This window comes from Triticum aestivum, chromosome 4B (genome assembly GCF_018294505.1).
Source record: "Triticum aestivum cultivar Chinese Spring chromosome 4B, IWGSC CS RefSeq v2.1, whole genome shotgun sequence".
Lineage (NCBI taxonomy): Eukaryota > Viridiplantae > Streptophyta > Magnoliopsida > Poales > Poaceae > Triticum > Triticum aestivum.
In genome coordinates, this window is record NC_057804.1 from 447867927 (window position 1) to 447884162 (window position 16236).

A 16236-nucleotide genomic window follows, 5' to 3' on the forward strand; every position below is an offset into this window, starting at 1 on the left:
CTCTCGTGTGAGCTAGGCGCTCGGTAGTACAGAGAAAGGTAATGAGCCCAACCCCTAAATGGTGGCTCATTAATTATATTTCTAAAAATCTATATGCTCTTGTCGTTCATGTTTGTCAGCTGGACATCAGAATGTCATCTCCGTTCAATCACAAATCTTGGTACCTCTAAAAATAAGAATAGTTGTTCGGCGCAGCGCAGGGAAAAGATAATCGCCCACACACAAATCGTGAGATGGAGGGGCTTCTGCCGTGGAGAAAGAGAATAAAGAAGGGCCCCGCCGTGGCAACACAGTCACGAACGGTTCGGTGATGGTCAGCGGCAGCCACGTCATACGGGAGGTTCCACACCAGCGACCACGGCGCATGCTCTCGCCGGCCTGCTACCGCTGACGCGCCGGTGGTGACCACTGCGGCCCGGCGTGTTGCTCCCTTGCCTCACCCCGGATGTTAATGCAGCGTATGACATCCTTAATTTGCAGCCGGATGCTGTCCAAAATTCTTTTGGTAGCCGGACAAGAATCGTCAGTAGCTCAGTGCGTCTTGTTTTTTTTGTTCAGTTTCAGTCTTTTGTTTTTTGACTGACTTGTATAATTCTGAAATTCTTCAACGCTTGTAACCCGGGCCTCGATTCTTAATAAAACATCTCCGGTTGGTTCCGAATAGAAGAAATACGCTGGGATGTTATCTCTCAATTAGAGATGATTAGGCTTGGCTTCGAGAAAACAAGCTAGATTGTTCTTTCCTTACTGCAATGTATGTAAAGACTAGATGTTCAACAATCATAAAGCGAACGATACGCAGCACGGCCAATCGATAGGTTCAATTTCACGACCATAAACTAAGCAATCACGGGAGACTTGATAACTTGACACCGACACTATAACGTGAATGCCCGTGCGGGCAGATAGATCTCCTCGCTGTTCTTCATCTCCTCCAGCGGCGGGGGCGTTGATTGGCCCTGTCGACGGTGATGGTGCGGCCGCCGAGCTCCTGGCCGTTCATGCCCTGGATGGCGTTGCTCAACGACTCCTTGTCGTCGAACCAGACGAAGCCGAAGCCGCGGGATCTGCCCGTCTCCCGGTCGGTGACGATCTGATAAATTATCGTAACACGTCCAGTACGATTGAATTAGACAGATGGAAATTAAACCAAATAATTACAGAAACAAACGACTAACAAGCAAAAACAATGCGGCCAGGCTGAATCTAAACCCTAGAAGACAACGAGGAAAACTGTACAGATCCACCCAGCAGCAAACAAAAGAATCATAGTCTAGCTAGCACCATCGAGCATGCATCAACGAAAAATCTGAAACCCACTCACGTCGGCGTTGAGTGGGCAGTAGTCGGAGAAGAAGTCCTTGAGCGAGCTCTCGTCGGTGCCCCACGGGAGGTTGCCAACATAGGCGCGGTACTCAACCCCAGAGCGGTCCTCGTCGGAATCCCACCACGGCGCCGACATCGCACTATCGATAAACCCTAGCCGTCATACGAGAGAGTAATGGAGGGTTTCTTTTTGCAAGAAGACTAATAATAGCGTGATGCGTTAGATTTGTATTGAACCTCCAGGACGAATATAGAGAGAGAGCCTTCTAGATCAGGATGCGGTGGGCAGCGGACAGCCCGCACTTTTTTTTTGAGGGAAGCGGACAGCCCGCACTTGATTATGCGGGCGTTCGCGGTCTAAGCGGGTCATGTGGCGGTTAACGCCCGCGTAGTTAATCGCGGTTTAATGCGGCAACCCGTACGTATATGCCGGGTTCGGCTTCTCTTTTTTTCTTCCTACCGGTAATACATGTCTCATTCATATCTGAGCCACGTAATAAGCACGGACATAACAAAACTGAAAAGATAGCAGAATATCTCTGAGCTTGACACAAACGTCTGTCACCTGTCTTGAACACCACCACAGCAGTTATCTAAGAAAAAGATGACGGATCACCTCCTCACCAAGCTTGACGCGGCTACATCGCTGATCGCTAATATGCAGCTTTGCGGACCTCCAAGATGGCTCACTAAAGATGAATTCATTGTCGTTGAACGAATCAGACTGGAGCAACACCCCGCAAAGGCCTCTACTTTATTTTTAGTTTGTAGGAGAAAGTGCAACCGAACCATTTTACGGACCGATGCAAGACCGCGATGGATGGCACAAAATATCTAAACACCGCGGTCCAAACATATGCGAACTGTTTTAGGTCCGCGTTGAAGATGCCTTTAGAAGGAAACATCAACTCTCAACAAGTCGTCGGGAAAGCCTTTCACAACCGGAGCCACACCAAAACTAGTAGAAGGCTCTTGTTCACCCTCATCGATTCATTACCATCGCATCAACTCCCACCGTCCGGGTTTATTAGACCCCTTTGTATATTTTGTCAGATTTTAAAATTGAATACAATTCTTTTTCACAGCAATGGCGGCCGCAGTTCCTATGCGCCGCTCTTCGTGGCGGGTTGCCACTGAAACACACACGCAGCGAGTTAGCGATCCCATAATGAGCTGAACCCTTTTGGTTTCGCTTTCCTGGACTGGGTTTTTCTTGTTGTTTCTTTACTGGGTTTTGTTTTATGCAAAAAGAAAAATGTCTTTTGTTTTCTTTTCCTTTTTCCTGTTTCTGTTTTTCTTTTCTATTTTATATTTTTCCAAATTTCACAAATATCTAAAAGGGTTAGTGATTTTATAAAAAATATACTAAATTTCAAATAATGTTCTTGTGTTCCAATTTTGTTTTGGAATTTGAAAAATGTTCTCATTTCAAAAAATTGTTTAAAATCATAAATGTTCATGTTTAAAAAATATTTCAAAATTTACAAAATATTCCCATTTTGAAAAAGTGTTCACAAATTAAAAAATGTTCATGTTTTAAAACCTGGTTTCCTTTTTTGGGAATTAAAAAAACTTTTTCAAAATTTGGTCACGGGTTCAAAATATGTTTGTGTTATAAAAAATCTGGTTTTCATTTTTTGAGGGAATTTCAGAAAACATTCCAGTTTTAAAAAAATTCACAAGTTCAAAAAATATTCACGTTTTCAAAAAAAATGTTACAATTTACAAAAAAATCTCAATTCAAAAAATGTCTGCGTCTTCAAAATATGTTCACGTTTCACATAATGCTCACAATTTCGACAAATGTTCTGTATTTCAAAATTTATTCGTGATTCAAGAACCATTCGTTTCTAAATGGTGGAAATAAGACAAGCGACCAAAAATTAGGCGGTATAGTAATTGGGTTGCTACAGTGCTTTTCTCGATCACTACCGCGTCTGAACCGAGCCGCTACTATATGCTGGAACCTGGGACCAAATCTCGTTGCAATAGCTTCCAGGCCTCATAGGGGTATCGCGACCCCCCCCCCCCCCCCTCGCGAGAGGTCCTATATGGCGAAATCACTATTTAAAGGGTACTCTTTGAAAAGATCACTCCACCTGTTCGGACAAGTGAAATAGTGTATGTGTGCCACTTGTCGCAACCTGTCAGTTTTCCTTTTTTTATTCAAAACATTTCATCTCTTAAACCGTGTGTCCAAATCCAGAAGCCTTTTCACTACTGGATTTCTCGCATCGATATCTTTGAAATTAGATCCCAATTTAATAGGTTTCGAAGAACCTTTTTCATGAAAAAACTGAATAATTAACAAATGATTAAAAAGGCAATCAGAATCTGGATAGCAAAAAAAATAGAAGAAAAAACTAGGAGTTGGAAGCACGAGTTCTTTTTCTTTTCATATTCCCCCTTTTTTGAGAACCACTATTGTGCTTCTCGCAAAAGTACATGTGCCTCCACAAGAAGCAAATCCATGCTTCTGGTGGAAGCATGGCTTCTTTCGAGTAGCATAGTTGCGCCTCTCAGGGAAGCAAATCTGTGGCATTCAGGAGAAGCAAATATGTGCTTTTCGTGGAAGTATATTTTTTCCTTTCAAATTGATGCTTCTCGCGGAAGCAAATCTGTGCTTATCGTGAAAGTATAAAATTTCTTTCCCCTTTTCAAGAAGCACAACTGTGCTTCTCGCGAAAGCAAATTTGTGTCTTCATGAGAAGCAAATATGTGCTTCTAATGGAAGCACAATTTTTTCCCATTTTCAAGAACCACGGTTGTGCTTCCCGCGGAAGCAAATCTGTGCCTCCATGAGAAGCAGCAAAAAAATACTCGTGATTTCTTTTCTACAAACCTAAGAAAAACCGGGCGAAAACCAAAAAAATATAAACCCCGAAAACGCATAATTTTTTTGAAAAAAATCCAAAGAGAACGCTGAGGACATGACATGTGGCGGCAGCTGAAAGCACCACCTGGCGTGCTCTCAATACATCAAAAGTGACCTCTGAAGGTCCAATGCAATGGGTAATCTCTAGTTAGTTGCTCCCCTTATATGGCGCCTTTAGCGTTGGATCTCCTATATGGTGCTCACGCGAAGACTCCATGGGCCTGGCCCAACAAAGGTTGGTGGCTCAGGACGCAGTACTCCTACATTTGCTCGGGATCATGTCACTCAAGACGCAATACTCCTGTGTTCGCTCATCTGTTGACAGTTTTGACTGTTGAAAAAAATGAATCTGAAAAAATCATAAGAAGTAAATAAAAATATAAACTTTGAAATAATGTGGATTTAGAAAAAGGTCATGGACTTGCAAATAAGTCCATGAATATGAAAAGGCTTAAAATTTCCAAAAGGTTCATGAATATGAAAAAGTTCATGGATTTTGAAAACTAATGATGGATTTGCAAAATTTTCATGGATTTTGGAGAGAGAAACACGAATTTGGTAAAATTTCACTAATTTTGAAAAAAATTCATAAATTTGAGAAGAGTCATGACTTTAAAAAAATCATGAAACTTGAAAAGGTTCACAAAGTTTGGAAAAAAGTTCACAAATTTAAAAACAGACGAGCTAAAATTTCATGCATTTTAAGAGTTCAACAATTTGAAAAATATGAAAGTTCATGAAAATTAAAATTAAAAAGAAAAAAGAACAAATCCCAGCGCAAAAAATGCAAAGAAAAATAACACAAAAATCGGTCACAAAAACACAAGAACAAAACTTACTACAGCTACAATCCTAAATGAATCGTCCTGCTCATTCGGAGGTGTGCATGCCGGTTAGTGAATTACACTATAATCAGTTGTTTCCTAAGGCGCGGAAGATGAAAATTGCCCTGAAAATTAAAGTTTTTTGTGGCTAATGATCAAAGAAAGGATCCTTACCAAAGACAATCTAAGCAAAAAAGGTTGGATAGGCACAAAAAATTATGAGTTTCTAGGTGCCGATGAAAGCATTGGTCATTTACCTTTTTGCGTGTTCGTTTGCTTGTCTCCATTCTAAAGTCCCCTTCTACTCCCGGGCTCTTTTGAGCTTGGGGTGAACAGCAAATTTCAAAAAAAAAATTGAGAAATTCTGAAATTTTTGCTTGCAAACTTTGACAAATGTTCTCAGAGCTTATAAATTTTCATCCCAAAATAACATTAGTGAATGTCATGCCAAAAAAAAACACTCCAAAATGCTTTCGAAAATAGCATTCTTGGAGTATCAATTTTTACCATAACTTCCATGAATGTTATTTTTGGATGAAACATTCCAAGAGCTGAGAACATTTGTCAATGTTTACACCAAAAACAATTCAGATTTTTTTATTTTTCTACTTTTTTTTCTATTTTACTGTTCATTAGGGAGCATATGAGCTCGAGTTGAGAATAGTTGTGTTCGTTTCCTTTGGACTAAAGCGGGGAGTGCTTTGAGTAATTCCAAAACACCTTTGACTTTTGTTGACCTTTGTCGGAATTGAATTCCAACCTATACCGGTAAAGATCGTAGGGTTATTTCAGCTGGAGTTTGTGCTTTACTTTGGTCTATCTGGAAGACAAGGAAGAAATTTTATTTTCAAAGTATTCTACCCCAAGGATCCTATTGATGTCATTTTTAATTTATGCTCTTTGCTGGATTACTACAGAAAAAGGAGTACACACATTCTTAGGAAGGTGACTTTGAGGTTGGCCCGCGTGGCGCATGGTGTTTTCTGTTGTTGTTGTTGATGGCTTACCAAGCTGACCACTTGGTCGCGTGATGTTTATAGGTGTGCTCATGGTTAGGGACCAAATTGTGAGGACTCTGCTGATCAGTCCTGCTGCTGACACATCTTCTGCTACATAACATTAAAGCTCATCAAAATTATCAAAAAGAATTGATGTGCCTGTGATTTTCAGAGTTGCGGTTAGCTTTTGGTGTTTCTTCTCTCAGTCTATCGCTCTAGCATCCAGTAGGTATAATTTAGATATCTAAGGATGTAGGTTGTTTGTCTAACAGAAAGTCAGGCGAGCTTTTGATTTCTAGTGAATCTCACTGTTTGGCTTTGGCGGCGGTGTTCATCATGGAGCAGCGGAAGCGGGTACTCGATCATTCTGGATGATGTCTGGCTTGGGAACATGCAACTCTATCACGTCAACATAGGCTTTCACTTTTTCTACCACTTCTCCAGGATGTAAAGAATAATTAGTACTAGTCTGATGTTACTACGTGTTGGATATTTCAGTATTCTCTCCAACACGTGGCCATTTGATGCTGATGGTCAACTACGTCGCCTCCAATGTTTCATTTGTTGACAAATTTCGTCGGCGCTTTCCGATACGAAAAATGTCTTTAATCGTCTTTATCATGGCATACGGTCCTTTAATGACTACTTCATCTTGAAAAAGGTTACTGTATAAAGGATTGGATTCTCTGGTTATCAGAAGTGCACGGCCACATTACGGATGCTTGCATATGACAAGGCCACTCATTCTCTGAGCCACTTGGTCAGAAAAGCTCACACTTTGTCCAAAGACAAGAAGAAGTTATGAAGGATGTTGACAGGGCATTTAGAATTCTCCAGGTCGTTCCGCAGTTGTTTGTGGACCTGCTAAACAATAGGTCAGGAGACCTTGTGGGAGGTGATGTCATGTTGTGTCATCATGCACAACATGATCGTGGATGATAAGGGTGAGGATGCTGCCACAACACTTCAATTTGAGGACATGGATGATCCTATCAAACTTTCAGAGCAGAACCCGACCACGTTTGATGAGTTTGCTCAAATGCATCAACAAATTCGGCATTGAGCAACTCATGAGCGGTTGAAGAAAGATTTGTGTGGTTGAAAGAGACAACTAATACATATGTGTTAGTTGAATTCAAGTTCGAACTACTTTAATTTGAAAACTTTCTTGTATTATAATATTTAAATTAGAACTATTACCGCATTTGAACATCTTTGGATAAACTACGGTTCGATATGTGGTTATTTGAGCTTGCGGGCTTTAAAAAAAAGACGGATGTTTGCGGCTAGCTTTGGATGGCCGATTCACTTCCACACCAGTGTTTGTGAACTGGTCTCATCGGTCCGCGAACAGATGCGATGTCCGATTTAAGAGTCAGCATTGGAAATGCTTTAACTTATATGATTGCTAGCCGCAACTAACTTCACCCATTTAACTTAAGGACAGTAAAGCTGAGCCTAAACCGAGCTCTCTCAGCGATCAACGTTTTTGGCCGGCCGTTTTTACGATCTGGACGTTTCTAGCCGTCAGATGTGATTTGTGCGCCACGTCTGCTGTTTCCTGAGCCGACTGTCCTGGGGGACCCTACTCCGGTGAAAAAATTCGTGTCTTGGTTGATTGGGCCTGCCGATTCCATCCTCTCTTTCCTTCACGTAGCCCCTCTTCCCCTCCCCCTGACATGCTGCCGCCGCAATCGATTCAGGTCGTTCCTCTTCCCTACCCTCTAGAGACGTTGCCGACGGCAACACGACACTTGCCCGGCTGCAGCGCCACCAGAAGTGGCCTCCGAGGAGCCGGTTTGATCCGCCTATGAGGTAGAAAGGTTGGACGGTGCCATGCATCCACCCGCAGATGTCTACCTCCGGGTGACCTCCGCCTCACGAAGCTCATCGTCTTGATCCGCCTGCTCCTAATCCGGATGATACCGTGCCTCTGACCCTTCTAGCCACCTTAATTATGTGTTCCCATCTGTCAGTTTGATGTTGATTTCTTCTCTTCCTTCCCGATCTTGCGCTCTGTATGTTCCCATCTGTCCGTTCTATGGTGAACCCGATCTGCTGGTTTAAGGTGCGAGCGCTTACTCTTCAGTTTCTAGATCCGATTTCAGGTGTGAGCACTTAATATTCAGCGAGCAGCATGGCCCTCCTGAATTCATCCCGATTTGATGTGGTTTTGGTTGTACCGCGTTCCTGCAGGAGTTTCGATCTGCTGAGTAACCAATCTTCAGTTTCTGGATCCATTCATGGTGTGTCACGCACCGGCAACGCTTAATACAGGCGTGACTTTGTATTTTCTTCTGTACAAGCGTCTGCAACCTTCCTACTCCAGCAACAGAACCTCTAGCAGCATGGTTCATGGCTAGGTTACCCTATATCCACATTTGTTTCTTTCTTGTACGAGTCCTTCCACCAAATGATCACATGTTCTAAAATCCCCCAATCAATATTTTGTGCAGGTGGTGTTCATACTGATTTGGTCAACTAATTTGGGTAAATCTTGGAGGCTGGTTTTGGCATATTGATTTGGGATTTCTTTACTTCAATCTCTGATGGCTGCAGGACAGTCTATTACTACGACATTTGAGGAATTCTTCAGTTTTGAATCTCTGGTGGACAACGACTTTTAATTTTCTTCTAAAATTCTCTATTTGTTGATCTGATTTCCAGCATGCTCCAAGTTAAATGGATCTTTGCGTTCAATCGACTATCTCAGGTAAATACTTGCCTTCAGGTTATGACGTTGTAGAAGTATAACTTCTAGAAACTTCTGTGATGTTTCCCTTTGTGGTGCTTCAGGTTATAAAGTAAAATCAATATCTTTTGTTGTCTCGCCTTTTTATTGTTCAATATTTAGACTATAAACTTAATTATGTCTCTTGTTTTGTGAAATAATATTATCAATTACTATCCTGCTAATCTTACAAGGTCACACAAATGCAACATTTAGTTGGACCAATTATGCAAAGTACGGGATAAAAAACAAGACTCATACTGATATAATCGAGATCACGCAGTGAAGGTTTTCTCCTAAAATAGTGAGGGTTAGTCTAACATTTGTAAAGACGGGTGATAATGACCTTTCCTAGATGGTGGAGTAATGTCATGGTCCCTTTGATGACATACATATTTGTTCTTTGATGTGAACTTACAAGAAAATCAACCTATTTATTCAAATTTCAAAAGCATGTAACTGTTTTTTTCTTTCTTTTTGTATACTTCTCCTGATGTTTTGATGACAAGCACTTATTGCTAATCTGCATTTCATGATTACATGTTTTTTTGGCTGATAGTATTATTAAACCTTTAAAACAATTTTTTTACTCGATATAATGGTTTGCAATGGTCTGCTGCTCAATATAATTGCTGGTATACAATAGATAAAGCTATACTTTCACCAATTTATCATCCCTTTTTAATATATTCATTACTACAAATTATGAAACAGAACAAATCAGTGCATCAGCGAGGACCAGGGTTACCAAATGATGAGTTGGTAAACTGCCAATAAGATGTGAAATCAAGAACCAAGTGTGTCGTATGATGGGCAAGAATAACGAGCTAGGCTAAAAAAATAGGGAAAACGAAGATCAAACAAGTTGATGGGTGTTTATGATTTCAGTTTAAGGCTGATTGTACATCAACTTTAGAGCTGTCTTTTTACCTTACAACCTGATGTTGTAGCTAAAACTCCTAGCTGGTTAGAATAAGATTTTAGTGTCTGATCTTCCAACTGCAGTACACACATTACGCTGCTAAAACAAGTACCGGTGCTCTGTTTTGCTAACCTGAATATTCACTTTGTTGTCCTTAAATCCAAGCAACTTATTTTGTTGTACTCCCTCAGTATGGACGGAGGGAGTATTTAACATCCATATTTCATTTCATCATATATTTACGAAATTCCTACCATTATACCGAAGAAATGCATGGGCGCGGCAACGCGCGCCAGCAATGTCTAGTGTTGTATGATTACCACACTTCCTAGCATGGCAATTAGTAAACCATTACGTGGTCATCGAAGAAATACTAAGAAGACAAAATCTATCAAATTTAATTAATCATGTAAAATCAGACAAAATATTATATACTTCTTGCAGTTTTTTTTAGAGCTATGACATGGATCCGTACGTGATTGTTACTCATTCCTATGGACTCCAGGGAGCATTTGGTTACTAGGTGTAATTAATTGGAGATGGTAGCATGGGTCATCTTCAATCGGTTTGGATGGCGGTCTCATAATAGGATAGATGTTTAGTCACTTTGTCCTATTTTCCAGCCGGTTGTGGCTATGATTTTACTTTATTTTTATTTTTCTCTTTGCTCCGTTTGCAAGCTGTACTTGGATATCAGACCTTGTTATTTGCTGCCACTTTTTTTAATAATACGGCCACATCCATCTTTTGGATGCAGAGGCCGAGGGTAATTCTTTTTTTCAAAACAAGTATGTTCAACATGCAGTAGAATTTTTGACTTTCACTTTTCACTATAAGCTAGCTCACCGTCGCCAGCCATCCTAAAAGCAATTGCCAAACACTTTTTTTGACCTTCACTCCTTCTACAAGCTCCAGTTTTTCCATTCTGCAACCCAGAAAAACAGGGTCACAGCAGTTTTTTCAGATGATTGAGGTTTACATGACATCGGCATAAATTTTATCAAAAGATATGTACCAAGAGATGGGCATTTCTATCAACGGATGTGTACCGATTTCGTTGGCAGTAGAACCCGTCCCGCGGATGATAATAAATAAACACAATACAAGTACTTCCTCCGTAAAGAAATATAAAAGTATTTAGATTAATTAAGTAGTGATTTAAACGTTCTTATATTTCTTTACAGAGGGAGTAGAAAACAGCGAAACCGTAACTTTGGCTAACCAAAGCATACACACATGCTGTTTTGACAGTTGTACTACACATAGCCAAGTGTTGCCCCTTGTAGCAGCCGACAGTCTCACCGACAAATCGATAAGCTTCACCTACCAGCCAAGATGGCTGAGACCAGTTCACGAGATGCCTAGGAAAGGCAGTACGCACAATGCTAGTAGGAACACGTGTTCTTCCAGTAAGTAACACTCGTAAACTGAAGGTGCTACAGTTTTGCGAGTATTTTCTCCTCAGCCATCAAAGCTGCTGTGAAATAGCACCACCACGCATGAAATCGAACAAGATAATGTGGGGCAGTGAATTCTCTTCTCCGTCCCGGTCCCAAAATGCATGTATGTAGGGCCTGGGAGCCGTGCCGCCCACTAAATGTTGCAGGGGCAGGAGGGCGCAAGGCCTCGTCGGATCTAACATCAGTGATGTACTCCGTACTAATTGAATAACCACCGATTGGCACTGCATCTCATCACATCAGCCATCAAGTCAATGTGATCTAATCTGATTCCCCCGCAAAAGAAATGTGATCTAATCTCATCATGTGAGTCTGACGTACGGGGAAATTGCATACACCAATCTTGTGACTAATATAAGCTCCCAGAATTGATCGTAGTACTGTACTACTCCCTCCGTTCCTAAATGTAAGTCTTTGTAGAGATTTCATTAGATGGACTACATACGGAGCAAAATGAATGAATCCACACTTAAAATGCATCTATATACATCCGTATGTGGTTCATAGTAGAATCTCTACAAAGACTTATATTTAGGAACGGAGGGAGTATATAGCAGTCAGGTCGACTGAATTTCGTTTTAAAGTCATTGTTTAATCGATGGTTTGCACCAGTTGTAGCATGGAAACCCTGAGATCTGAGTCCGAACCAGAGCTTCGAGTTCGGCTTTCAGTTGATGTCCGGTCAGATCAATGACAGCTAAGATGAATGGCCCATGCAAGGCTTCAGTCTGGATCCTAGAGCAGTATAAACATCGTCCGTCCATATATATGGACGACGCGTGTCTCCGTTGCAGTCGTGCAGATCCTCCGTGCAAATTCGATTTCATGTTCTGCATCTTATTGTACTCCTGTGCTGCAAGATGCCTCTGAGCTCTGAATCTCTGGATTTGTTTTGTGTGAAGCACTTAAAGGGCACCTTTCTGTTGTGTGATTTGGAGCCAAAATCCACCCGTTCTCCCACTCAAAGGCGCACGCTATGCAGAAGCACAAGGCTCTCGGGTGCGTGAGTAGGAGTAGGTCCTTTTTGGCTCATGTGCAAGATCGCTTCCAACGCACATGTCGAAGAAGGCATGCATCGAATGCACCGTCAAACGTGAGAAAGTAAAAAAGAGAGCGATCTTCCCATAGGCGCACGATACCCTTTCGTTTCGTTGACCTAGGAGTTCGTGGCAAGAAGAACGACCCTGTCCGGCCGTTGGCTAGTTCCATGATCACGCATACTACTAGAGTACATTATTTCTGGGCGAACACGATGCGTGTGCGTCATGGAGCCAGCGAGCCCACCTAAAACACGCATGGAGAAAGAGAGACAGAGAGAGATAGCGGTTGAGAGCCAAACCAGCCCCATGCTTGTCTCTTTCGATCTCGCTCTGCTTAATTAGGACTGGTCGCCGCCTCGTCGTGGAAGGATTCTTCCAATACAATGTGCCATCAGACGCAACGCGCCTAACTTTAGTCGTCACCCTCCGCGACTTCCCTGTCTTACATTTGCAGAAATTCTTTCTTTTTTTTTGCCCGGCCGGGGGGGGGGGGGGGGGGGGGGGAGCAGAAATTCTTTTTGAGCAAGCAATGTTGCCTTTGCAGATTGATGAGCCGAACAAACATACTAGGAATGCAGTTCTAGTAAAAGAAACTTTCGCTCCAACAAGGCACGTCCATTCCTTTCCCCCGCTAGATTTTAGGCCGTGTTCGGTTGTTTCCACTGGTTTTTTTTGGGACAATCCCCACGAAGCTTTTTATTCAATCGTCAGCAAGTTTGCAGGGAAGAATGAAAGACCATCGGGCTGACCTAACTAGACATGGCGGCCAGCCCCCAAAGATGATGCATGCTTCGCTAGACCGCGAGTCTCAAAGTTTGAGCTCCTAAATTCATAGACTATATTAGAAGAATTAAAAACAACTAAATGTTGCCTAATCTTCGGAATGATCGCGCATAGGTAGCCGCACCTCCATTTTTAATCTCCTCCACGACTTTGCAGTCTGAAGAGACATGAATGTGTTGTAAGTTCAAATCCTCGGCTAAAGCAAGTGACTCTCTGATGGCTAAAGCTTCTAAGGTAGTTGGGTCACCATTTTTGGGGAAGACGGTCGCCGAAGCACCCACATAAACTCCCAAATGGTCTCTACATATAGCACCCACTGCTCCAAAATTACCCTCTCGCCCGACAGCTGCATCTACGTTGAGCTTGGTGAACCCCGCCGGCGGTGCTAACCACTGAGATGGTCGTGCCGCGGGTGCATTTGGAATTACTCTACTTGGTGTAACCGCTTGCAACTCTGAGGAGTATGAATTAATGAATCCATGACTTACGAAAGGGCTCTAGAAAAAGCCTTCATGTATCACTTTTCTTTGTGCAGCCCGTATCGCCCAAAGAGATACTACAAGTCTGGTGAAATCCTCGGATCGCAAGGCTTCTTTCCTGGTAAACAACCATCTCTTTGCATTGTCCTCGTGTACTACACTGAATTGTTCCATGATTGCATCTAAAGAAAGCGCCCATGTACTGTGTGACATGGGGAAGCTAAGGAGTGCATGCCTCCATGTGTCATGTGCCCCGCGCAAGCTCATGATGTTGTCATCGCCATACTTCTTCGATGCGAGACCTCGCCATAAGGTACTGAATGACGAGCGAGGCGCCAAATAAACCCTCGCAGTTTCGGTGGGACATAGATCTTCCATACCGAACTCCATTCTTTTGCTTCTAGCTCTGTGTGGGATGAACCCTCCGTTTCTTCCAGCCAGCTCTCTCTCCCAAGTTTGGTTCTAGCGATCATATGATAGGTCGATCGTACTATGTAGTTACCCCTAGGTTCCTTGCCCCATACCTAGAAATCTGCAACTCGCCTCATAGACAAAGGGATCTTGAGTATCTCTTCGACGTCAAAAGCAATGAAGACCGGTCCATGATACGTCTCCAACATATCTATAATTTTTTATTGTTCCATGCTATTATAGTATCAATTTTGATGTTTTATATGTCATTACATGCAATTATATATCATTATTTTGGGACTAGCCTATCAACTCAATGCCCAGTGCCAGTTGCTGTGTTTTTGCATGTTTTTGGCTTTTCAGAAATCAATATCAAAGGAAGTCCAAATGGAGAAAAAACTTTGGATTAATTTTTTCTAGACCAGAAGAGACCCTAGAAGGTTCGGGAGGAGGCCAGAGGATCCACGGGAGAGCGACAAGCCCTAGGGGCGCACCCCGGGGGGCGGCCCCAGGCTTATGGGCCCCTCGTGGCACATCAGCTCAAATATTTCCCTGACATCAGAGACACCCGAAATACTTTTTCTGCCGCCGCAAGTTCCAGAACCACGAGATCTCATCTGGAGGCCTTCTTTGGTACTCTGTCGGAGATGGAATCGATCACGGAGGGGCTCTACATCGACCTTGCTGCCCCTCCGATGATGCGTTAGTAGTTTACCACGGACCTATGGGTCCATAGTTAGTAGCAAGATGGCTTCTTCTCTCTTTTTGATCTTCAATACAATGTTCTCTTCGGTGTTCTTGGAGATTTATTCGATGTAATGACTTTTTGTGGTGTATTTGTTTGGACCCGATGAATTGTGAGTTTATGATCAGATCTATCCGTGAATATTATTTGAGTTTTCTCGAAACTCTTTTATGCATGATTGTTATAGCCTCGTATTTCTTCTCTAATTTATTGGTTTGGTTGGCCAACTAGATTGATTTATCTTACCATGGGAAGATGTGCTTTGTAATGGGTTCGGTCTTGCGGTGCTCAATCCCAATGACAGAAAGGGACATGACACGTATGTATCATTGTTATTAAGGGTAAATTTATGGGGTTTATTCATACATGAGTTTATCTTGTCTACATGATGTCATCTTGCTTAAGGTGTTACTCTGTTTTCCCATGAACTTAATACACTAGATGCATGTTGGATAACGGTTGATGTATGGAGTAATAGTAGTAGATGCAGAATCATTCAGTCTACTTGTCTCGGACGTGATGCCTATATACATGATCATTGCCTTGGATATCGTCATAATTATTTGCTTTTCTATCAATTGCCCAATAGTACACCGTATGCCATTTTCAAGAGAGAAGCCTCTAGTGAAAATTATGGCCCCTAGGTCTATCTTTGATCATATATTAAAACCAAAAATACCTTGTTGTAATTTTATTTTATTTTGTATTTTTGTTCAATCTATCTATCGAAAACTATACAATTTAATCTTGCTCGTAACCATCAAGGGATTGACAACCCCTTGTTCGCGTTGGGTTGCAAGGATTTTTTTTGTTTGTGTGTAGGTATTGCTAACGAGTCATTGCTTGGTTCTCCTACTGGATTAATAATCTTGGTTTCATAACCGTGGGAAATACTTATCTCTACTGTACTGCATCATCCCCTCTTCTTCGAGGAAATCCCAATGCAGCTCACAAGTAGCAGGAAGAATTTCTGGCGCCGTTGCCGGGGAGACATCATCAACAACTACCAAGTACCTTTGCATAAACTTTCATATCCTTGCATTTACATTATTTGTCATTTTCCTCTCGTTTTCATCTCCCCCACTTCTAAAACGTTTTATCAAAAAACACAACACAAAAAATGTTCTACTTTGGTGCTTTGGTTGTTTGTTTGCCATAATTGTGTGCTTATTGGAAATCATAATACGAAAACTTATGGATCCTCATCAACTTGTTAATATTTTTAAAACATCCAGTTATGATGAACTAATTGCTAGTGAATTGAGTTCACTAGATTATCTTTATGAAGTTTTGCTTGAGATTCGTGAATCTGAAAATTGTGATGATGTGTTAAAAGAAGATTTATAAAGTGATTCACGATAGCTCCTTGAATGAAAAGAATTATTGTAATGATGTTGTTATAAATTCTATTAATGTCAATTGTGCTAATAATATGCAAAACTCTAAGCTTGGGGATGTTAATTTTGCTATGTCCACTACTTATTGCAATGATCATGATTTGGGTGATTCTTCTTATGATCTTGAAAATTTATTTAAGCCTCATAATGAATATGATATTGATAATAGTTTTTGCAATAATATGAAAAGCGGGTTTGGAAGAGTCCCAACTTTAGGCAATAATGATCCCAATACTTTGGAGAAT

The 16236-nt window shown here is 41.6% G+C and overlaps 1 protein-coding gene and 1 long non-coding RNA gene across 3 annotated transcripts; one reads left to right on the top strand and one right to left on the bottom strand.

Annotated features, from left to right (window-relative positions):
• Positions 1-714: 714 nt before the first annotated feature.
• LOC123094966 (glycine-rich RNA-binding protein GRP2A) lies at positions 715-1610 on the bottom strand. Its single transcript, XM_044516818.1, has 2 exons — positions 1325-1610; positions 715-1093 (listed from the first exon to the last, which is right to left on the bottom strand). The coding sequence occupies exons 1-2, from the start codon at positions 1460-1462 to the stop codon at positions 926-928; spliced, it is 306 nt and encodes a 101-aa protein (XP_044372753.1). The 5' UTR covers positions 1463-1610; the 3' UTR covers positions 715-925.
• A 6028-nt stretch (positions 1611-7638) lies between these two features.
• On the top strand, positions 7639-9807 carry LOC123092626 (uncharacterized). Of its 2 annotated transcripts, none has more exons than XR_006444782.1 (4): positions 7639-8131; positions 8220-8386; positions 8480-8736; positions 9469-9807. It is a non-coding gene; the product is annotated as an uncharacterized lncRNA (long non-coding RNA). The 2 variants fall into 2 exon arrangements; XR_006444781.1 differs by having other exon boundaries at positions 7639-8091.
• Positions 9808-16236: the final 6429 nt, after the last annotated feature.